At 38.8% G+C, this 25,111-nt stretch overlaps 1 protein-coding gene across 22 annotated transcripts in view; it reads left to right on the top strand.

Moving 5' to 3' along the window:
- The window catches only part of Tlk (Tousled-like kinase), a 121,868-nt gene that overhangs the window by 75,803 nt on the left and 20,954 nt on the right, over window positions 1-25,111 (top strand). For all 22 annotated transcript variants that reach the window (XM_069307604.1, XM_069307601.1, XM_069307607.1 and 19 more), the window contains 6 exons: window positions 6,077-6,194; window positions 7,782-8,047; window positions 9,656-9,835; window positions 9,997-10,244; window positions 12,084-12,303; window positions 13,620-13,741. In XM_069307604.1, the coding sequence (XP_069163705.1) occupies window positions 6,077-6,194; window positions 7,782-8,047; window positions 9,656-9,835; window positions 9,997-10,244; window positions 12,084-12,303; window positions 13,620-13,741 (1,154 nt within the window). The remainder of the gene's footprint in view (window positions 1-6,076; window positions 6,195-7,781; window positions 8,048-9,655; window positions 9,836-9,996; window positions 10,245-12,083; window positions 12,304-13,619; window positions 13,742-25,111) is intronic.

Genomic DNA, 25,111 nt, shown 5'->3' with positions numbered 1-25,111 from the left:
GTAAATGTACCATACATAAAATCAGGCTTTTGGTCAATATGGAAAGCTTCTTTAAGAGCAGAGATTTTCTTGGTCCCTAAGGTAAGAATTTGCTGTGTGATAGATATTCATGAATAGTGAAGTAGGACATTCAGGCACCAGCATTACAGGGATCATTTCAAATGCCCCTGCAAGGTCATATTAAGTGGTAGGGAGGAACTGGAAAAACCTATATTCCTGGCCAGAATGTTCATCAGAGGCACATCATAAAGACTCAAAGTCCTGCCAAATGGTAATTGATGTCACTGATGGCCACCAAGGGAGGCTCCAACCTAGTTCATCAACTGGCTGACTAATCCAAGCAGCAACTGAGATCGCCAGTGTTGAAATATCGAAGCACAAACTAAGCTTGGTGGCTGCGTCATTAAACAACCTACTGAGACAAAGGAACAAACAGGGGTGGACTCACACACACACAGCATGTCACATATGTGAGGTGAAACTTGCCCTCCATTTAAGTAAAGGACATGCGACAGAAGGGATGGGTGAGAGAACCCACACCATACACAATCCCAGCATGCTGTGCCATTCAAAGGTCTGTCTATCATCACAGTAGGACACCATGAGGTATGAGTTATGAGGAAAGGTTACCGGATTTAAACTTCACATCGCTAGAAAACAGAAGAATTAAGGCAGACATGATCACCACCTACAAAATTCCCAGATGTATTGACAGGGTAGATAAAGACAAACAAGGAGACACCGGTGGAAACATAGTGTCAAAGTAGTTAACAAATGGAATGCAATAGGAAGTGAAGTGGTGGAGGTACACTCCATACATGGTGTCAATTGTAGATATAATAGAGCCCAATAGGCTCAGAAACCTGTACCCCAGTTAATTGACAGTTATGATATGGGATTTTAAAACTGAAACTCGACCCCCTGCAAGCACAACTAGCTAAGTAACGGTTAAAAAAATTACCTAAACCTGTCCAGCCTGTTCACAAGGGAAGACTAAAGGTGACATTAACTAATTGAATCACCTCGCTGGTAAGGGGAGACCAAACGATCCATCAATATACACAGGCTGAGAAAATAGTGAGCAACCACCTCTGCTTCAAGAGCAATGTCTGAAGTATTACAGCAGCACAGGCTGGTGATTCGATGGATGCAAAGTCTAGTCAAACCTGCATTCGTGGAGCAAACTTATAAATTACTACAGTACTTTACTGCAAGTTTGAAGCCTTTCTTGGTGGTCACTTGTGAAGCTAAGTCAGGATTTGGTAGGGCCTTAAAATCTTTATGAAAATTCCTCCGATAAATATTCTACGCTGGATTGAGCTTCTCGTTAATGCCTCTAATCCCTGAAATTACCTTGCAAGGATAACATCCCAACATACCAGTGTCTGATTGTCATCAGGCCCCACTGTTCATGAATTTTGCCGTTCACACGGCGCATTCTTACTTTCAGGAGCAACTGATTGCAATAGCTTAGAAATTTCAATAAACATATAGTATACAAATCTGAGGGCAAGAGTAATATTATCGAAAACCAACTTCTATTTGTAATTGGAAGTCTTAGTAGTATCTGGCTGTACTGTATTTTGGTTAATGTGTTACGAATATGCTCTAGCATGTTTGGTTTGTGCTTGCACCACTACCCAAAGACTTTAGTGATTAGCCTTCTTATCATACAAATGCCATCCTCACCACATGCCAACTGTGACAGCTTATATCCTTGTATTAGCTCATCGCACATTTATCCTATTTTGGCCGTCGTCTTTTATATGGAATTAAGGAATTACTCTTGAGGACTCTTCCTGTTTTTCCAGTTCTCTCTTCTCTCCTCTCCCTTCCCCTCACCAAAATACTATAACGGTAGATACGTAAAGCTATTGAATGCTGAAGCATGTTTATTTTATTTTCGTTGTTTATTGAGGTGCTGTGATGTAAATACTTCAAGTGCTAATACCAAAATGTAGTTTACAGAGCGAGAGCTACACTAGTGGTGTTCCATCTTCACTCTAATCTTTGTCATATGATGCTCTCAAGGTGTAGTGGGAAATGTATGTGGACTTATGGAGACGACTAACTAATCAGTCATGAAGTCTGTGGCTTACTGCATTATATTTTGAGTTTCCCCTCATTAAAATTAGCATACTCAGAATAAAGTAGCTCTACATTTAAATTTAGCTTACACACTTTAAACTTGCTATTACATTTTTAGAGAAATTACTTTTTTTTTTTTTTTGCATGCACATAGCTTTCACATACTCATAATAATAATGATAGCTTACACACTCATAATAACGGTAGTGTACACTCGTAATAATGATAATGTTCACTTGCAATAATGACAGCTTACATACTCATAATAATGATAGTGTGCACTCGTAATAACGTTAGTGGATACTCATTGTAATAATAGCATGCACTCGTAATAATGATAGCTTATACTGTATATAAGCTAGCTTTCACTCAAAAGGATAACATTCACTCATAATAATAGCTTTCACTCATAATGATGCAGAGAATGCATCCACAAAAATACCAGGAACTCATTGACTATACATACTCCAAACATAATGAAACATAAAAGGTTTTAACATGTATTGAACATGGTGAACATCTATTGGAATTAATGTTCCAATGTATAGTTAATTTTTCTATGAATTAACTCTTTCAAATTTTTGTTTGTAATTGAATTTTGAGGTTTATAATTATATTTTTCTTTGTTTTCATGCAAATGTTTAGTTGTTAAACTGTAGAATGACAGTGGGATAGATGCCTAGAAACCACTTGGAGACCAGCAAGCAACTTTACCCTTTGTGTCATAAAAATTTTCTTGAGACTTGTGCTGAAATCCTGACATTTCCTGTCTCTGGACACCAAATACAGTACAGTATCCAGAAATCAGTTGAAACATACTACCAGAACATGCCAAACACATCTTGTTATCTTGCATAGTAATATCAGTCATTAAAACTGCACAGGCTGTACTCTAGTTCCAAAGCAATTTGTCACCAAACACGGGTGACCGTTTTATTTTCCCTGGACACGTGGAAAAAAGGAGAAAATAAAGTTTAGTGAGGGAGACTAAAAACCCCCAAAGCTTTTCATGCGCCCTTATAAGGAAGTGAACAGGAGTGGAATCAAATAAAAACACCAGGTGAAGCAATTGGAACCTACACACATATGCTGAGGCCAAACTTTAATTTACATCCTTCTCGGGGAGCAGAAGAAGAGTTCCAGAGGAGGGGGGCCAGCATGAGCAAGAGCGACCAAGTGGACTCGTGGAAATTGTCTAGTTAAGAATGGCTGCAGGCAAGGCATATCACGAAGAAGTCCAGCTGCATCCCTCAAAAGTGGTACAAATAACTTTAGGTCAAGTACAGTATTAAGGTTGCTGGTGAATCCACACCCAGAATGGAAAAATCATTACACTGCCATGCAGTAAACAACAACTGGTGAACAAATTAGTGACATCGGTAACCCATAACCAACCCTGGAAATCGACCATAACCAAAGCAGTAGGCAAGAAATAAACCCGGACATAGAATTCCCAAGGTTCCAGCATTCTGGACAGAGCAGGTGCATAAAGAACCTGGTTCAGGAAATTAAGAGATTTTCCAGAAAGGTACACAAATAGAGAGAGAAGACCTTTCTCCCTTGTGCCCCCTTCCCCCTTCATTTCTGCTTTGTTTAAACTGACTATACCTGTCTTGTCTGGTCACTGCCATCAGAAGTATCATTTTCAGTAGCTCATTCCTTGGAAATCACTAACCATTAAAGTCTGATATTAATATGTAATGTGGCATGATGTGTTTAGCATGTGTTGATAACTTTTCCCGTTTATTTGGGTGTCCGAGTACAAGAAAAATGATTTGTGAGAGATGTCTGAATGTGTGGTGCATTACCCATAATGCAATTTTCCAGGTCTCTACCCTAGTGTCATCCGGTAGTTTACCGACTAAATCTGCCTGGAAACTGTTGCAAACAAATTAAATCAAATATGACATTAAATTGTATAGTCAACCAAATTACTGCATGATGGTTTTTGTAATATCCTTTCACAGGATCCTGGGAAACTGAACTTTATAATATTTATTCTGGCAGTTTTGTATTAAATGCCTTTATGTTCCAATATGATATTGGAGTACAGTACAATATATAAAGAGTTCCTGGCATTATTGTGGTTTTCTTCTAGTGCTGAGACTGTAGACTGTAGAGTTTTAGGGCTGATATACAGTAGCTGGTGACCATCTGGATACAATCTTAGATACATTACAATCCCAGATGCTACACACTCACACCACAAACTCTCAGAAATTCAAACCAACATTAATACATGTAATAGATCCAAATGGATTTGGATGTATTACATGTACAGTATGACAAACTCAATTAGTAACCCATTACTGTTATTGTTACATCCCGGGGGCACAACAGGTACGAGACATTATTATTTTTTAGGATGTGCTTAGGAGAAGAGCCAGATCGTTGCCTGCATGTTGGCTTGAACTGGCTGGCAGTATGGCAGTGTCAACAGAGTATGGCAATGTCAACAAAGTATGGCGTCGTGTGCACACGCTATAGAAACTCCTGCATATTAAGTCTTCAAGTATACCATACATAATCAGGACTTCTCAGAGTATATTGTATTTTGATTTGTTTTACTGTAAAATGTGCTTCTGTTCTGTAATTCTAGTTCTTATTGGTTGTCCCAATAAGGACTAGAATTACAGGTAGAAGGTAAAAATTTATGCGAGACTTGATGCCCTGACCAGCGGCATTGATCTTCATCGTCACTTCATACCCTTTATAGCATGTTTAGCACATGTTACCTCTTGGTGCTTGTGTAGAAAACCTGTTTTTATTTTTCTAAAATACGGGTATCACAATTATAAATCTGGATCATAAGTTTTCATATTGTTGATAAAAGGCCATTGTCATCTCTCATGTCATCAGATAAAACAGAAGAAGAATATTTGTGTGACTTTGTATACTCTACTCAAACATGTTTATTTCTGTTTTTATCCTCAATTTTTCAAGCCTTTTGTATATTTATCTTTTTGTAAGGGATGGTACCCTAGTGACTTGTTTCAACTTGCTGTCATTTTCAATTTCTTCAATATAAGGTTAAAACACTCAAAAAAGCTTAACATACCTCATTTGGGTATCAAAAGTTTTGTTGTCTGCATTTACCAGGTACAGGCTCCTGTTTTGAAGGTCAGAGGACTTGGTCACATATTACATGATTTGGATGTGTTTTTCTGGGTATGACTCGGGCTGCTTATCACTTTCAAGGGCATATTTACAGGTATGGGTTAGTGCAGCTAATGGGTTAACGATGTGTAGAGAAGAACGCAAAACTCTTAGCTTTGCCAGAAAATTGTGCTGATATAGTTGAAGACACCAGTAATGTTCAGTGCAGTGAGATAGCTGATCTTGGATTCATTGAGTGATTAATGACACTTAGTGGAGAGGTTTTACAAGAAAACAAGTGCATAGCAACTTTTTCTTAAATCATATTGTTAATAGCACAGTAGGAATTGATTGGAAAAGTTATGCTGGCAGTTGTTGTGAAATTGTCTTAAAATTTTACCTGCCTTCTCCTCTTTCCTTCTCCTTTCTTTGCTTTCACAACTAAGATTGGTAATCTAGAGGAGTCTTAGTTTAAAAAATTATTGAAAGGCATTAAGGGTGAGGTTTATGGTGTGTATATTACAAGCTACATTGATATTAGGTACAGGGTGATGCTGGAGATACTTGTGGGTGAGAACTTTCAGTGGGTCAGTTTAATTTCTCGAACATGCATTTGTTATGTGAACGTGTTCCAAAGGAAAGTCAGACAAGGAATGAGTGATTGCTGAGAAAGGAGCTACGTGAGGAAATCTGTTGTTGGCTGAACGTTTGTTATGTTAGCAGACATGCTAGAAAGAGGCTTTATGCTTCCATAATTTGCATCGCAGAAATTTGTCAAGTTATTAAGAAGTCAAATGGATAATTTTGTATAGGGTTGATGTATTCAGTATCTTTTGCAGCTCTGTCTCGCCAGTTGGGAAGCAAACCAATGTAAAATTAATTATCTTTCCAGGCGCACCTGGGTGGGAGTAACCCCAGCACTCCCACCTCCACGCAGCCGCCCACATCCATGTCCGGATCTGTCTCTCAGCCTATGCTATTGGACAGACAAGATTCCAACCTCAGCACTGGTCAGTTGTGTTCTAGAATCAAACCGATAGTATGACTAGAAGGTATTGCTTCTGTTTTTCTTTTATTGGTGAGTGAAGAGAATTAATAAAATGTTAAAAGGCACTATGGGGGGAACTTGGTAAGTAAGAAAAAAGTGCTTGAAATTTTGATCGATGAAACATCAATATGAAGAGAATGACTAAGCAAGTTAAGGAAAATGCATATGAGCTCTTTGAAAAAGGTGAAAAAAAGACTAAGACACTAAGAATATGGAAAAATTTCAAATGCAGAAGTGGAGGAGAGAAAGGTCATTGAAAAGTTTGCAAAGGATGGATGGGCTAGATGGAATCATTACACTTGGCATTCAAGGATATATGCGATTGAAGGAACCTGAAATATCCATAGGTTTTGGTATCCAAGAATTTAAGTGCCTCGTTGAGCCATAGGTTTTGGTATCAAAGGATTTTAGTGCCACATAGAGGTATAGCTCTTGGCATCCAGATATAGAAGTGTGAGGAGGAGTTTTGTACTTGGTATTTTGTTGGACATTGGAACAAATTTTTCATTGTAGGTAAAGAGTAGGAATTTGCTATAGAGAAAGTCATTCTGACCAAGTGAAAGGGCTGTAAGGGCTGACTGAAGAAATGTTTTGGAGCGAGGGAGGCAGAATTTTTGTTGCATTTTGAAGTGAATTGAGAGGCTTTGTTTAAATAGAGATGTTAGAGTATGTCAAGGTTGTGTAAAATTCCAATGACTCAATGTGTATATGGTTGAGGAGGCATTCAAGGTGTGTTAGGATCATTGTCTCTCGGTAAGTACATATATATTAATATATTTTCTTTACAACACGGACACTTGTCAGAAATGAGCTATTACGTTTTTTAGGAGTGGTGTTGTTAATGCAGGTTAAATGAATTGGTTGATTCCATACCGCTGCAATGTATCTGATTTTTCATTACTTCAATCACTAATCACTATTTTTTCATTTGTATCCACAATTATAGTTCAGTAATGTTTTTAGTGGCATAGGTGATACAGGTCATTCACACATTTGTCAATGTGATAGTACTTTAAGAAAGTGCTGTGCTCTTTTCGAGAACGATGCTACCGAATGACATTAAAATCGTTGGGATTAAAGTCCAGTAGCCATTTGTCTGACCATACCTACAGCTGGTTTAGGTCTTCCTGTAGTATTGTGCAGTCCTATCACTTCTATAAAGGCTGATGTATAAATTAATATCTTGGGATCTAAGCACCAACCCCATATGAGAGACCCCACTTGCCACCTTCCTACACCCTGCTGCCTAGTCTTTCTGGCTTGGTGCCTTCTTTTGATAATTACTTGTTTTCCTACACCCTGACACTTTCTCTGACTGTGATCTATTGTTTCTTGTTTGTTAGATACTCTTTACTCAATGTGAATGGATAGGTGTTGCATTAAAAAATCTTTAATCCTTTTTATGTATTAGTTTTCTTTCTCAAGCAAGTGCCTCCACATGCTGTCATAATTGGAAGATTGTTTATCATAATGAGGATGATAATTATTGCACAATGTGAATATGGCACAACACATGATAACGTCTTATTTTACTTCTAATGTTTTGCAGGGTCTTCAGACCGAGAAGAAAGCACCAGTCCAGATAAAAGCCAACAGCGAGCCCCTACTGACCGAAAAAGGAAACGGAAAAGTGGATCACTAGGGTCACAAAATGATGAAGGGGGAGGAGGAGCTGCTCCTAAGATGAGCAGAGCGACGGAAACCAAAAAAATTAACGATTATCTCAAGCAGCAACAGCAGCAGCAGCAAGCTAATTCTCCTCTTAGACACACTGGTGCTAAGAGTCCCTCCCCACAGACACTTCTAAGCCATATGGTAAATATTATCTTCATTTAACTTTTAGAAAACTTATTATACATGGTTAAGAAATATAAGCAGATGCATCCTCAGTTTTTGAACACTCCTTTCTTTAGGAAATGCTCAAAGATATCTTCATGTGGTGTCCATGGTAGCACTGCAATACCTTATGTTTTTCACATTATTATTATTATGGTTCTCTAATAGGGATAACTTCCAGTTATGCAATATCCAAAAAATCTATGTGTACGATCTTAAAACATTCAGCACTAATGTATGGTGACATGAACCATTTTGATATATAGTTTGGAAGGGTAGGGAGTGAACTTGAGCAATATTTTAAAAAATTATACTCATAGATGTACCCAAATTTCTGAACACATGCAGATTTGTCGGGAAATATAGTCGATAGTGTTGGTTGCAAATGGTATCGGGTCCTCTCAGTAGGGTCCCTACGGCACTAGTTTTCGAGTGACTCCCAACCAATGCCTGGCCCCCTTGTGATGTATATAGACCCCACAGGAAGCCAAGGAGCTGGTCGGCCGAGCGGACAGCACACTGGACTTATGATCCTGTGGTCCCGGGTTCGATCCTGGGCGCCGGCGAGAAACAATGGGCAGAGTTTCTTTCACCCTATGCCCCTGTTACCTAGCAGTAAAATAGGTACCTGGGTGTTAGCCAGCTGTCACGGGCTGCTTCCTGGGGCTGGAGGCCTGGTCGAGGACCGGGCCGCAGGGACACTAAAAAGCCCCAAAATCATCTCAAGATAACCAGGATCAGAATCTGGCCCCCCATGCAAAGGCAAGAGGAGCATAAGGATCAATGATCACCCTAAAACTAAAAATACGCACGTGAAACAAAACAAACAAGTGTAAGGGCTTGGTATTTGGATTCCAGTAACCCAAATCTCTCAGTATTCTAAATAAATTCTCGTTCGAGTATTTTACATTTTAACCCAAATTGGAATTTGGAGCATTACCAAGATTTCTGCCAAATGAAAAGCCAAATAAATTTGGCTTTTAATAAATATCCAGAAGAGATTATACTTGCCCTGCACCTTTTATGTTTTGAATAGAGGCTTTGTAATAGCTAGGATGAAAAATTAAGTTTTTCAGGGAAAAACTTGTTGCATAGTGATTGGTATATTTAGGATAACAATCCACACTAGTTTATTTTTAAATTTATGTAAGGAATTAACACCAAGTCTTTCGCACTCTCCTGAGTGCTTTGTCAAGGTCTGAGTGTTTGATTAAGGGCGAGACTTACATCTCAACGTCTAATGAGGCTGCTGTCCTGGGTCCAGTCCTCTTATCCTTCTTGACCTCCTGACTATGTCACCTCTAATGGACTCAGGATGAGAGGACTGGACCCAGGATAGCAGCCTCATTAGACATTAAGATGGCAGTCGCATCCTAATCATACACTCAGACCTTGACAAAGCACTCAGGAGAGTGCGAAAGACTCTGCGTAAATTCCTGATACAAATTTCACAAATACACAAGTGTGGGTTGTTATCCTATGTTATTATGTCTGTGAGAAGACATTACCATTACTAAATTGGTTTATTATTCAAACATATATGAGGACAATTTAGATATTACAGCTCATGGAACTGTGTTATTTCAGACTGGTCACAGTGGTGGTTTAGGCGATCCACTTGTTGGGTTGATGCCCCCACCTCGAGGTGTTCCTGTAACTCACCGCTCCACACAGAGTGATATTACCTTTAGGCAGGTTGAAGAAATGGAAAGTCGTGCGTCTATGGACATGGAAGCAAAAAATACAAGAATTGATAATTTACAGTGTGTAAGTATGCAATGAAATGTTATTTGTTAACTGTTGAGTTGAGAATTTTTAACCACTATTATGTTAATTTTGTGAATATGAAAATGTCATTAATTCATTCTGTTAGACACTAGAGTAGCTGTCATGGCAATATTTTAATTCAGTTCATCCTTACTTTTCAGACAAATGAAGAACTATCACGACAGCTACAGACTCAAAGTAAACTCCTCGAACAAAAGCAATTACAAATTAATAAATGTATTGAAGTAGTCAAGAAATTACAGATTGAAAAATCTAATATAGAAAAGAAAGAGGCCAGACAAAAATGCATGCAGAACCGATTAAGGCTGGGGCAGTTTGTTACTCAAAGGGTCGGGGCAACCTTTCAGGAAAACTGGCAAGATGGCTATGCCTTTCAGGAAATAACGAAGTGAGTATAGGTTTAATTGATATGCAGAGTAATTAATTATACAAAGCTATTTTTTATGACGAGTTCATAAGATTTGATGGATCATTATTTGTTATTTTTAGTTGTGCACTATTGTTAAGCTTGTAATACAAGAGCGCTGAGAGGAATATCTGGAGGCTTATCTGACCACATGTTGGTGCTGTGTAAGATAAGTGGTGAAAGGATAATGATAACAAAAAACGATCAAAGATAGAAATGATCAGTAGTTGAGAAGTTGAGTGAGGAGAGCTGGCATAGGAGTACAAAGGAAGAATTGATACTGTAGTGATTTTGGAGAAGGAGACTAGAAACCAGTGGGATGTATACAAGAAAAGCATAGTTAAGAATGGCACGAAATTGTGTAGACTTGCACAGATTGGTAGGAGAATGCTAAATACAGCCAGAGGTATGCCTGAAGAAGTGGTGTTACCAATTCTAGGTATGGTTGCTATGAGATATTGTTCAGTAAAATGAAAATTAAAAATACAAAAATAGAGCAATAAATATGGACAGTCTTAGAAGCAGGAATGGCATTAAGAGAATAGATAAAGGAAGGAAATTGGCAAGGAGATACGTCCAGTTCAGAATTCAATAAATTGCAAGATACCCATGTAAGTGGGAAATGGGGGTAATGATTGTGTGAAGTTATGGATACATGTATGTATGTATGTATATTGTTTTGAAAGTCTTGGTGTCTGAAGTTAGTTCCCTGGAAACACAAACCGAAACTGTCTCTATTTTCCGCTTGATACAACTTGTAATAAAGTTGTTACATCTTGGCTTAACGTGTTTATGACGTATTAGAACGTTGTTACAACTTGCTATATTGGTTGTTATAACTGGTTAGGAGGTGTTAAAACTTGTTCAAACGTTGTACCAACCTCGTAGTTTCCGTGTGTGTTTGGCGGGTTGACACTGACCTGATTCTGAAAGCTTCTGACAGTCATTTTAAAACACTTATCACGCCCCTGAGAGTCGAGGTTAAGTTCAATGGGCTTAACTTTGATGCAGACTTTAAATACCAGCAATGTACCTTCTCGGTAATGCAAATTTTCCCCATGCTTGAAAATTATTTTATTTGTATTATTATTTTTGCACTTGTTTAGGAAATCCTTGCATACTTTTAAATTTTAATTAAATATTTTAGAATTATAGTCAGCCCTTGCTCTCCACGAGTTCAACATTCCCAAAATTCTGAATCTGCATGAAAGATATTTACTGTAAAACGTCATTAAATACGAGATCTGTGTTTGCTGTCTGCGAGTTGACTGTTACATGTGTTACACACGTTTTGGATTACATTATTGTATCAGAGTACCTTTGAAGTATTCTACAATGTGTGCTACACCCAAGTTTTTCCCCAGGAAGAATTTAATTGTGAAGTTTAACTCATCAACATCATTGGTGAGTGTGGCAATCTATTTTATGCAGTATGTTTGTGGCTGGGAAGTGGTATTTGTATGCCAGAGTGCATACAAATTTACTAATGTTACTAATGTATATATGTAACTAGAAAATGGCAGGGTTACTTAATAATGAAATGTGAGGAAAGAAAAGGGGATGTTGGGAAGTCTCAAGAACACATCATTATTGTTCCAATGTGACACTTAAGTGCAATATTCATGAATTCACGGGCAAAGGATTTCCAACGTGTGTTCATCTGAGGAGAGCAAGAGCTAACTGTGCCAACAGAGTGTCATATGTGTGCATTATCATATGTATTATTTCTTTAATAATTGCCACTGCTGTCCCCTGTAGAACTATCAGATTTACTTTTAGATGATTTGTATTAGTAATGATTTATCTTCCTTGCGATTATAGACGGCAAGAAGAACTTCAAGCAAATAGAGAAGAAATAGACCGACAGCGAAAACTTTTAATGAAACGTAAACCATCTGAAAGTGGGAGCAACTCTCGGAAACGGGCAACAAACAGTAATCAAGGACAGGTTGGCGGAAATCTTCCAAATGGCCTTGGGGGTGACCACGACCACAGAGACCTCACTATCCAGGAATATTATGAATCGGAAGAAATATTAAAGGTTGGTATTTTTATTTATACAGTATTTCTCTTGAAGACTTATGCAGGATCACATGCAATACCCTTGTCATTTAATAGGGATTGTTGGGTACGAGCACAGTACAGTGTCTCTTTTGACAGATATTTACATGCCTTCCTTTCTTTTGGAATAGCATTTCACATGTCTGTATATCTTAGAAAAGCATTAATCTCGCTCACCTGCCTTCCTGTTGTTGGTAGAGACTAGAGATACAGCATCTAGGTTTCATTAGTGGTGTGCTTGCAAAAAGTAGGCATGATCAATTTCTCCTATGCAATAAATAAATTATTTATACATTTTGCAATGTACTTGTAATTTAATTATGTCACAATAATTAAATTTTTCTAATTATTGTAGGAATTAGTGTGAGGATTAAATATAATGGTGTGAGGGAGGTACGATTGGAGTATTTAAAGCTACAGCATGGGTGTAACATTTGGTTCTATCTTCATCAGAGGGCTATACAAGTCAGATTCAAGAACCTGTCTTGAAGGCCAGATAGTTGAGTATTACAAGACATGAAAACAGATTTGCTGGCACCTGGCTAATTTTTACGCTTAGCAGGGAATGACTATTTTTCTTCAGTCATTCAATTGTGACAAGTGTGGTAAAAAATTAAGGAAAATAAATACATCATGGTACATGATCATATATAAATATTTAGTTGTCTCGAGCTATTTGTAATGCCCCGGTACCTGTTTAGTAGAAAATAGAGGAAGGTTTTGAAAATTACAATAAAGTTATCTATTTACCTATATCTTGACAGTTTGTTTACTTTGGGGTAAATCCGCATCTTTGAAGTCGCAATCATATACAGTATAACATTTTACCCAGATAGTTAAAGTGCCGTCAAGTGTTCATGGTTGACATTTTTTGTACTCGTGATGCAGATCAGTCGCACTTGGCACTGAGAAAGATGCTGGCATGCAGAAAAGGAAGACTTTCATTAACAGCTACTTACAAGTGAGAAAGTATAAATCAAGAAATATAAAGAGATTGAAAGGCACAAGAAAGGTACTGGGAAACGTTAAACAGAAAAATGTGAAAACATTAGTTAGTGAAATGTGGGTGGAGAATAAATGGATCAGATCATTAAGTTACATAATTTTCATGCTCAGTGTGATAGTTCAGGGTACAGGGTACTATTAAGCAAGATGAAAAGTTTTGGCATTAATGATCCACAAGTTTGCATGGTAATGGGAAGATCAGTATTTACCCCACCGTCCATAAATTATGTGGGCATTTAATTTTAGTGTGGGTAATAATTTGTAATGTTCTTCTCTTGCTTCCTCCAACAGTTACGGCAAACTGCTTTAAAAAAGGAGGACACAGACCTACAACAAGAAATGGAAAAACTTGAGAGAGAGAGAAATCTTCATATTAGAGAACTCAAGCGAATTCACAATGAAGACCAATCAAGGTGAGCATTTCCTGTGTTGCTTTATTGGGCTTTCATGGCAAGTACAGAACCCACCATTGCATAGTGCATGTGCATTAACATCAGCTTCAAAACCAACTTTGAAGATATGGAAGGTGTTGTAATTGTTATAATTATTAACAGGTTATGGTAAGTATTCATCACATCTTGGATGTAGTAAGAGTGATGAAAGTGTATGATGAATAGCGAGATTTATTGTTTGATCCTCTTAACAGTAAGTTAACAATAAGAAATCCTTTTGTTTGAGATGTGTAAAATGGTGACCCTGCATGTTTATCCTTAAGCATTAGGTCAGCTCATACAGACCACCTCTGCTTTAGCATAATATTATTGATGTTAAAAGTGAAGCTTGAACTGGCATGAGTTAACCAGATAGAACATATATACAGAAAGCTATGTAAGCAAAAAAAAATTATTTGTAAAGTGTGATGGAGCGAGAGAAAATTTGTAAAATGTGTGTGGGATACGAGCAACATTTATGGGTACTGATACCTGGGAAGGTGTGTAGGAGGACTGATACCTGGGAAGGTGTGTAGGAGGACTGATACTTGGGAGGGTGTGTAGGAGGACTGATACTTGGGAGGGTGTGTATGAGGACTGATACTTGGGAAGGTGTGTAGGAGGACTGATACTTGGGAGGGTGTGTAAGAGGACTGATACTTGGGAGGGTGTGTATGAGGACTGATACTTGGGAGGGTGTGTAGGAGGACTGATACCTGGGAAGGTGTGTAGGAGGACTGATACTTGGGAGGGTGTGTAGGAGGACTGATACTTGGGAGGGTGTGTATGAGGACTGATACCTGGGAAGGTGTGTAGGAGGACTGATACTTGGGAGGGTGTGTGTGAGGACTGATACTTGGGAGGGTGTGTATGAGGACTGATACTTGGGAGGGTGTGTATGAGGACTGATACCTAGGAAGGTGTGTAGGAGGACTGATACTTGGGAGGGTGTGTAGGAGGACTGATACTTGGGAGGGTGTGTAGGAGGACTGATACTTGGGAGGGTGTGTAGGAGGACTGATACCTGGGAAGGTGTGTATGAGGACTGATACTTGGGAGGGTGTGTATGAGGACTGATACTTGGGAGGGTGTGTATGAGGACTGATACTTGGGAGGGTGTGTATGAGGACTGATACTTGGGAGGGTGTGTATGAGGACTGATACCTGGGAAGGTGTGTATGAGGACTGATACTTGGGAGGGTGTGTGTGAGGACTGATACTTGGGAGGGTGTGTGTGAGGACTGATACTTGGGAGGGTGTGTATGAGGACTGATACCTGGGAAGGTGTGTAGGAGGACTGATACTTGGGAGGGTGTGTAGGAGGACTGATACTTGGGAGGGTGTGTGTGAGGACTGATACTTGGGAGGGTGTGTGTGAGGACTGATACTTGGGAGGGTGTGTGTGAGGACTGATACTTGGGAGGGTGTGTGTGAGGACTGATACTTGGGAGGGTGTGTGTGAGGACTGATACTTGGGAGGGTGTGTAGGAGGACTGATACTTGGGAGGGTGTGTATAGAGGGATGGGGGGAGAGGGGACCCGGTATTGATGATGTTATGAAGATATATTACAAGCTATTATGGGCAAAGTATGATAGTTAGTTTTTCTTAATTTTGCAGACATCAGTGTATGGTACAGTATTTTACAATATAGAAAGAAAATCAGAAAGAAAAAATAATAATTCAGAGTTGAATTAATGATGTTGCAAGATTCATTATGGGGGTTGCTTTGGCACTGTGCCGAGTAGCACTCATTTCATTGATGCCAACTTCTGGACTGCCAAAAAGCCTTTTGAAACAGTACCTCACAAGTTGCCATAGAGCGGCCACTGATGTTGGTCATAGTTTATGCACCTCAAAAGCTTTTTCATGTCGTCATAAGTTTCCCTGATATGGGCTGCATAACCCAATGGAGTTAATGGCAAAACACTCCCATTATGCAACAAAGCATCTCCATTATCACAATCGACTTTATAATGGTCCAGAACGGATCGAAAAGTCGTAGTTTCTTCATCCTCTGGTATGTGGTTATCTTGAGGTTATCTTGAGATGATTTCGGGGCTTTAGTGTCCCTGTGGCCCAGTCCTCGACCAGGCCTCCATCCCCAGGAAGCAGCCTGTGACAGCTGACTAACACCCAGGTACCTATTTTACTGCTAGGTAACAGGGGCATAGGGTGAAAGAAACTCTGCCCATCGTTTCTCGCCGGCGCCTGGGATCGAACCCGGGACCACAGGATCACAAGTCCGGTGTACTGTCCGCTCGGCCGACCGGCTCCCTCCATGTGGTTTGGTCATCATTTCTCAGCCACGTTATTGTGACTCATCGTCTGCCAAAAACAGCTTTAAGATTCGTTTTGGATGAAAACTAAAGCTAATAAAAATTTTTAAGCATCATTTGCATTATCAGTGACCCATAATTAGTCAAGATTGACTTCATTCATTTCAGAAGCATTTTGTGTGCAGACCAGTGTAAGCTAACCTATATGGGGCTGTGAACGATGTTATGATGACATTTGGTAACAAGCTACAGTGTCCGTGAGTGATGTTAAGGTAGCAGTTGACAATACAACTTGCATTGTTTGTACTTACCTGGTTGTGTCCATGGGAAGCTAGATCTACCTCTATAGCCTCGCCTCAAACAATATCTCTATAGCCTCGCCTCAAACAATATCTCTAGCTACTCTCTCCTGTAGTACATGGAATTTCCACTACTCTGTAGTTTCAGGCCTAACTCCTTTTTTTTTTTATAATGGATTCACTATTTACCGTCTTACATGTTTTTGGTGAGTTCTCCGCTTGGTGGTGACAGTTCAAGATGTAAGACCCTAGTAAATATTACATGGCATCTCTACTGTTTCTTTCAATTTCTTAAAGGGAAATGTTATACATCTTATTCTTTCAGATATATGCGTACCTTGCTTTCTGTGATAGCATTTTCATTTGTTTTGGTTTAATCTGATAGCTTAGTGTTTTATTGTGGATTTTCTTCTTACATGGTTGTGTAATTGGCGTAGTAAATCTTCAATATGTGTGAGTGATATTAGAATGTAAGTTTTTACCCACGTAAAATCTCTCTTTGAGTGATGTTTGGGGTGGCATTTTGTATTGCATCTGCTAACAAATATTGAGATGAATTTTTGCAAGTATATTTAAAGCAACATAAAAAAAGGCACATACGAGTTTTTAAAAAGTTACAAAAGTAAATATTTAAATTGGTATTACAGTATTGGAATTTATCTTAACAGTTCCTGTTGATTCCTACGATTAAGACGTCTTTACATTTCTGTGTGTTAAAGTGAGATACTTGAATGTTGTGAATGAACTTGTGGCTTGATTAATATTTTGTTGCTGTAATTAGTATAAATCTGAATACTAAGCTTCATAATAATTGATGATTAAATACAATTGATTGATGTAGCATTGTGAAGCTCTGATGCATGAAGGACATATTGATGCAAAACACTGGTCATGATTGTAATGCTTGGAGCGCATATTGATGCAACAGATGCACTCGTCATGATTGTAATGCTTGGAGCGCATATTGATGCAACAGATGCACTCGTCATGATTGTAATGCTTGGAGCGCATATTGATGCAACAGATGCACTCGTCATGATTGTAATGCTTGGAGCGCATATTGATGCAACAGATGCACTCGTCATGATTGTAATGCTTGGAGCGCATATTGATGCAACAGATGCACTCGTCATGATTGTATTGTGACTTAGAAATTATTTTCAGTACAGTAGTTATATCATGAAAGAAATTTAGAATACAAATGAAGACAATTTAGCTTGATAGATTGGTCAACGGGCAGTATACGGACTTAATCTATTTAAAAAGAATGTTGAATAGGTTGATTTTGGTCATCATTCTCAAATAGCTATTCATTGATAAGATGAGCACCAGTTGAGATTGAATGAAGAATCATGTATAATATTGGACTATATATTGTGATGTTAACTTGAATCCTATAGAGCAGTGATGTAATTTAAACCAGTTAAATGCTCACATTTGAAGTCTGATGTGACATTAGAGTGAACTTGTATTATGTGTTTCATAAACAAGCTGTAGTAAAAGAATAGCCAAGATCCATTTGCAGGAAACCAGTCATGGGGTGGAACTAGTCAGTTGGTGGGACCAGTTAGCTGCTGGGACCAGTCAGCTGGGGGAACCAATCAGGTGCTGGGACCAGTCAGCTGGGGGAACCAGTCAGGTGCTGGGACCAGTCAGCTGGGGGAACCAGTCAGGTGCTGGGACCAGTCAGCTGGGGGAACTAGTCAGGTGCTGGGACCAGTCAGCTGGGGGAACCAGTCAGGTGGTGAGACTAATCAGCTGATGCAACTGGTCAGTTGATGAGGATTGCACAACTCTCACCAAAGCATCCTGGCGAGTAACATCTCCTGCCAGTATTTAACTTTACCATGTCATGGTATAGTTAACTAGAGCGCATCTGGGAACATCCAGTGCATAGGTTCGAACTCTCGTCACGGCCCTTGTGGATGTGTTCGTTTGATATATCACGTTATTGTGATTTGTGTGTGTGTAATAAATATGGTTACATGAGTAGATTTTGTGAGCTGTAACTTGACGTCTTAACTCGTGTAACATGACCAGAGTAGTGGGACAATAGTTAGTGACCTTGTCTCTTGAACTCCTGCAAAAGTTGCCCAACTCCCACGTATACCTATTTACTGATAGGTGAACAGACACAGTAGGTTTAAGGAATCGTTCTCAAACATCTTGTCCTGCCTGGAAATCGAACTCTTGTTCAGTCAGTTACGAGCCTCCTACACTAACTAGCCATTGCACTACAGGTTTCCTATATCATTTTTTTATATCATTAATCTACCATAAGGATAATGTATGAAATTATTGCAACACATATTCAGTGTTTGCTATTATAATGTGCTTATTAGCTGTTTTGGTACTTTGGGGGGGGGTACTTTTTTTTTTAAATTAACCAAACTGAGCCATTTGCAATGCAGCCAGTCCCAACCTAGTCAGTCCCAAACTAGTCAGTCCCAACCTAGCCAGTCCCAACCTAGCGAGTCCCAACCTAGCCAGTCCCAACCTAGCCAGTCCCAACTTAGCCAGTCCCAACTTAGCCAGTCCCAACCTAGCCAGTCCCAACCTAGCCAGTCCCAACCTAGCCAGTCCCAACCTAGCCAGTCCCAACCTAGCCAGTCCCAACCTAGCCAGTCCCAACCTAGCCAGTCCCAACCTAGCCAGTCCCAACCTAACCAGTCCCAACCTAGCCAGTCCCAACCTAGCCAGTCCCAACCTAACCAGTCCCAACCTAGCCAGTCCCAACCTAGCCAGTCCCAAACCAGCCAGTCCCAACCTAGCCAGTCCCAACCTAGCCAGTCCCAAACCAGCCAGTCCCAACCTAGCCAGTCCCAACCCACTGCCACCCATCCCAACCCATTCAAGTGATCCAAATCTAGCCTGTACTGTATATGCATTGTTTATAGACTTTGTCATGCACCTCCTTGTAGAATGTTTTGATTTTCAGAATGATCATACCCTAACCTTTCCCAATGTCACCCTTTGAGTCACTTGACCCTCGTTGGAATCCTTGGCGAAGCTAATGACTGATGTTGCTTATCTTGTACCTTTTTTAATGGATTACACCTCATCCTATAATGTGGGCATAAGGGGAGGTAAGCATTGTAGTTTGTAGAGTTGCAGGCAAGTAGGGATAAGTATTCCCACAGCTGATGACACACCCTGTCATCTTTGGGTATCTCAAGCTAAATTATGATGTCAGTTAGCCAGGCGTGTCACATGTGTGGAAGTTGCTGCTTAATGGAATTTGGTACCCCACTCATCTATCCAAACCTGCTGCATGTACCAGGGATTGAACTCTGGCAGGTAGATGTGATGCAGTCAGAAACACAAGCCATTGTACCACTTTGTGGCACTTAAGCTGCAGAATTTTTGTAAGATGTGTATTTTTGTGATTCGTCTACCATACTGCATTTGTGGTACTGTTCTACTCAAAGAAACGTTTCCTTTGTGACTGCACTTATAAACAAATATAATAATAATAGTTTAATTTTTGTGTACTTGTTTATTGATAAGGATTAGTTATAGAGTTAAACATCTTAAGGACTGAAGTTTTCTAACCACATCAAAATTGTTATTTATTTATACAGTAATTTCAAAATAAATCTTGGTATTTGTGCGGTTGAGAGGAATTTGGTAATATGAGTAATATTTATCAAGGATTCAGCATGGAGAATAGCAGACTTGTGATGTGAAACGTGAATGGAATATTTCTCCAAAATGCAATTTGAAAAAAAAATGACAAACGGATTGCAAACCCATAATATATCTTGAATTCCAAGAAGCAGCTTCTACTATCTAATAAGACAGCGAATATGTTTAATTAAAACCAAATTTTGTTTTGCGGGTTTACAACAAGCTTTATATATAATAAAGTACTGTATTTGTACTGCAGGGTAATGCAGTATATGTCTGCAGGGTAAATGGCCTATTTTCTTGAACACTTAATCCCTAAGGATGGATTATGTAAAGTTATAATACTGTACTCCTTTACACTTCATCGCATGTTAGATGATCACCATTAGAAATCGAAGTGAATGAAACTTGTACAAAATTTCTTTGCTATACAGTATTTCAATTTGATGTTTTTAAATGTTGGCGCAGCAGACTATAATATTTTGCACTGATGACTAAGGCAAGATCTAGCATTAAAGAAATATAGTCCGTCAGTTACATACAGTATTCTGTTATTTGCTGGTGTACTCACCTAGTTGTACTCACTTAGTTGTGCTTGCGGGGGTTGAGCTTTGGCTCTTCGGTCCTACCTCTCGCAATGGTCCCGCTTCTCGGGTGTGTGTTAGTGAATATGAGGGAGGGAGTATGAGTGAGTGAGTGAGGGAGATTACCGGTAGTTATGAGTTAGAATATGAGCTTCTGTACTTCAATAAAAATCTGATGACAGACGTTTTTCCCAATGAATACTGTTAGGTGTGAAACTACAAACTGTTCTGCTCGTAACACTTTTGCATTATTTATCATGAGCATACATGATACAACCTCTTCTGTTGCTTTATTGTGGTATTGTAGGTCATAAGACTTACTCTGGTTACAAATGACAGGATCCTGTACAACAAATGATTTTTCTTAGTGCTAAGCTAATGGACAGCAGTTTATTTAGTCTGCTAATACAGTCAGGTCTATAAATCTGAAATATTGTACATGGGAGGTGCAACATTCAGTGTATAGTTTGCTTTTGAAATATAAGGGCAACACATCTAGAAAATATTTAATAATCTTTGAACAAATATCTGCGGAGTGCGTACTGTACTGTACTGTACTATACAGAAGATTTACATTCTGTAATATACTGGCTACTAAAGTTGACTATTTGTATTAAATATATAGCAAATATGTTAATTTTTAGGTAAACTCTCTATTTCTGAAGGTTCCATTAATTGGAATTGCAGAAGTGAGTAGTCTCTCTTTAGAAAGACTATTGAAATGTACTTTCTGCAACATAATTAATTTATAGTGGACATAGTATTATAAACTTATATTTAAAATCAATATACAGTAGAGTATGTAGTATCTTTCACTTTAATCATTTTTAATATAACATTTTCAAGTCTTAGCAGAGGTTTTGTTAGTTCCAAATATCTTAATGCTTACCTGTAGTTTATCTGTAGTCAGTTTTGAGAGTTATTTACTCCCCAAGTCCAACCTTGGGTCAGGCTGTTGCCTAATATGGGTCATTACATGTTAGCTGACCTAGCACTTCCTAGAGTAATATTTGTAGAATTGCTTCTTGAAAACCTCCACGTTTGTTGCGATAATATTTTTTACATATGTTAGAAGGCGGTCAAAGAGCTGTGGTACATCTATTTTTGACTGGGTCTGTTCTACACTTGCTACCATATCTTTTTCTCTAGTCAGTTATTTTACTGTGTATGTTTGGAACATGACCTTTGAGCATCTTCTATGTATATATTATGTGATTCTCTCTCTCTCTCATCTACTTTCCAAAGATTACATTTTGTGTCCCTGTAATTTGGATGGCTTTTTGTGTGTTCAAACAGTGTATGGTTCTGTATTTCTTGTATTTCAGAAATCTCTCCTGCCTTAAAGGGGCAGGTTAGTATCATATGGTATTCAAAGCTTGAAAGCACAAGGCATTCAACAAAAAAAAAGGAGCATTGTGATGGCTTCCATGAACTTGAAGGTTCTCATAATCCACCCTATCATTTTCCTGGTTGATACTACGTTTGTTCTGTTACTCTCACTAAACTTGGTTCACTAACTTTAGTATTTATGTATCCTTTACATGTGAGATCTGAAGGTGCCTCTCATCTGGGATTCAGTGTTATTTTTCATATCTAGGGGCAGCTCAAATTTATCTCTGGTGAATATTGTGTACAATGCTACAGTAAATACAATATTAGTACTCACCTAGTTGTGCTTGCAGGGGTTGAGCTTTGACTCATCTCTCAACTGTCAATCAACTGGTGTACAGATTTGTGAGCATATTGGGCTCTTATCATGTCTACATTTGAAACTGTGTATGGAGTCTGCCTCCACCACATTATTAGTGCCTTATTAGTGTGTGTGTGTGCTGATAGCTCACATGGCAGTAAAGTTGACAGTTTTGGCCAAAAGGACAGAAAGTGTAGGACACAGGACTGCTGTACTCTCTGTATGAAGTACGCACATCACAAGGCTTTCCTACCGTCTGTATGAGCATGCACTTCACTTGCTGCCCTACCATCTGTCTAGATACACAATATGTAAGGTTGACCTACCTAATGTAGATGCACACACTACACAAGGCTGCCTTACCATCTCTTGGGGCGCACACTGCACAAGGTGGCCCTATCTTATGAAGGGGCGCACACTGCACAAGGTGGCCCTATCTTATGAAGGGGCGCACACTGCACAAGGTGGCCCTATCTTATGAAGGGGCAGGCACTACACAAGGTGACCTGCCTTCTATTTTGTTGTTGCTTTGATCCTTTTTCATGAGTGGTCCAGGCTGCAAATAATTACAAAATTAATCAGTCAATTTCACAGTCTCATTATATCATGTTATTCATTGTGTGTGTGTGTATTTATGTATATTTACTTTAGATAAAACTGCTGAATTTAACAAACACAGTTGGTATGATTGGCCACCATAGTTTCTTGAAACACTGTAATTTTCTGTGGAGCTACTATTGTAGAGATATGAGGAAATATGCAAAATTGTTCTGGCTATTAGGGAAAATGCTGCTGCCTCATCAACAGCACCAGCCCGGATTGCAACACCCCCACTATAATCGACTATGGGATTCATAAACTCTTAGAGTTGATGTACAGTATTTTTATTTGAAAATTCATTGGGTACTGCAACATCCCTAGTTTGCAGTTAAACAGGCAGTTCCTCTGAGAAAGGTGAACCACTAGCCACTGCCACCATGACACTGTTCTTCGTCCTCATTCTTGCTGTTTGAATTGCTTTCGTTCTCGACTTGTAGCACATACTCAGATTTACTACACAATAAATACATTTCTTCATTACAAAGATATTCTAGTTATATTAAAGTATGTTTTGTTTTGGGTAGCATCAAAGAAGGCTTGTACGGGTGCAAGATTTGAAGAATGTAGCAGGAGGAGGAGCATATATTACCCATGGTGTACGGCTCAAGAATGTTGCCTGGGAAGGACACTGGAGCATGCTGGATTTTTTCCAAGATGAAGGATGATGATCTAATGCATTTATGGAGGGGATATGTAACAATAGACCTGATTAGATTTGTAAACAACCTGTACCGAATAAAATCGTCTTCGAACAACAGGCGCTTACCCCCATACGTTATCATATGCAGACCATGCAAACAGCACATAGGTTAAGATTGGGTAACAAATTTAGGAAGACAAAGTAAATGTGCAAAACTCTTTTTAAGTGAACAGTTTGAAAGTATGTTCATATAAATCAAGAATTTTATGGCACTAAACACGTAGTGGAATTTGGAGCACAACTTAGAAACACACAGATGTATATAGTGATGATGTAAAGTAAAATTAAATGGATTTGGACTGAAAGAGAGCAATTAAGTTAGGTGGAATTTCACCTGTGATACTAAAAGTATGAGCTCAAGTGCTTAGCAGCCCACCACAGATTATTTTCCTGTCATATTACAAACAGGTGCAAATACATAAACACTTCTCCATGTCCATTCCTCCCTTATCCTGTCTAAACTTGTTTATGAATGCTACATATTTGTAGGCTTTGCCTTTGATCCTTTATCATCTTGACAATTTACGTCATATAATACTGGCTTGTGCCAGAGTTTGGTGGTCTTTTAATTTTTCTCTTAACCCAGAGCTTATACTGTGGGTTAGAGAATACTCTTATACTTCTTATAAGTGGAAACTGGTGTTCTGTCTTTACAAGCCTTCCATAATCAGTATTACCTTTGGTATTTCATGCGGACAATCTAAAATTCCCATTCATGCTTGCATTTTAACCAAGGCCACTATTGAATGTCCTGCATGCTGTCCTTTGCAATTCGGTAAACTTTACTGCATGGTTTGTATGTTTGCAGGAATGTGTCTGCAATGTCTGCAAAGTGTTTCCTCGTATTGTGCCTACCAAGCCCCCCCCATTGACTTTCGACTGTAAAATTTTGTATAACTCTCACACGTACAGTAGAGCCATATTTCCTCTCTCCTGTTCTGAAATGTCCTTATCTTGAGCATATGCATTGTCACTCATGTGCCACTGACTTGTTTACAGACGAGTCAAAATATGGACACTTGAAAATATACCACCCCCCCCTCCCCTAGAAACCACCAGTTGATAAAACATGAATTCATATATTCATTAAAATGGGTTTTGTTATCCAGATATGCATCCGTGTCATATGTTGTAATCATACATGTTGTTACACTTAGACCACTGGATGCAGAATAAGGCTAGACATTGTTTATACTGTATATTTATATACAGGTAAACTGTTTCATATTTACATGAATCTTGTTTTGTGAGAGCAAATGACCCATGTTTTGGATACTCACAGGATATGATACAAAATGTTTGTAATTAGATAATTCATCTCTTATTTGTTCCTCCTGCATAATGCTACCCGCACGTGGAGTGTAATCATCTCTAGACACTACGATGTCCATATGGCTGCTGCAGCTGCCATTAACACTTTGGATAGGCTCGGTGTCATTTATTTGATCAAATAAGGTGTTTCCCTTCTAAATTGATTATCTTAAATGTGCACTTTTTATTATCATTTTCATTATAGCTCCTACTAAAAATAGACTTAAAATAATTGAATTCTCACGAAGTGTATCTTCTGTGCA

This window comes from Procambarus clarkii, chromosome 60, assembly GCF_040958095.1.
Source record: "Procambarus clarkii isolate CNS0578487 chromosome 60, FALCON_Pclarkii_2.0, whole genome shotgun sequence".
Lineage (NCBI taxonomy): Eukaryota > Metazoa > Arthropoda > Malacostraca > Decapoda > Cambaridae > Procambarus > Procambarus clarkii.
Note: the sequence above shows the minus strand (reverse complement) of the source record. Positions and strands in the feature narration are given on the sequence as shown.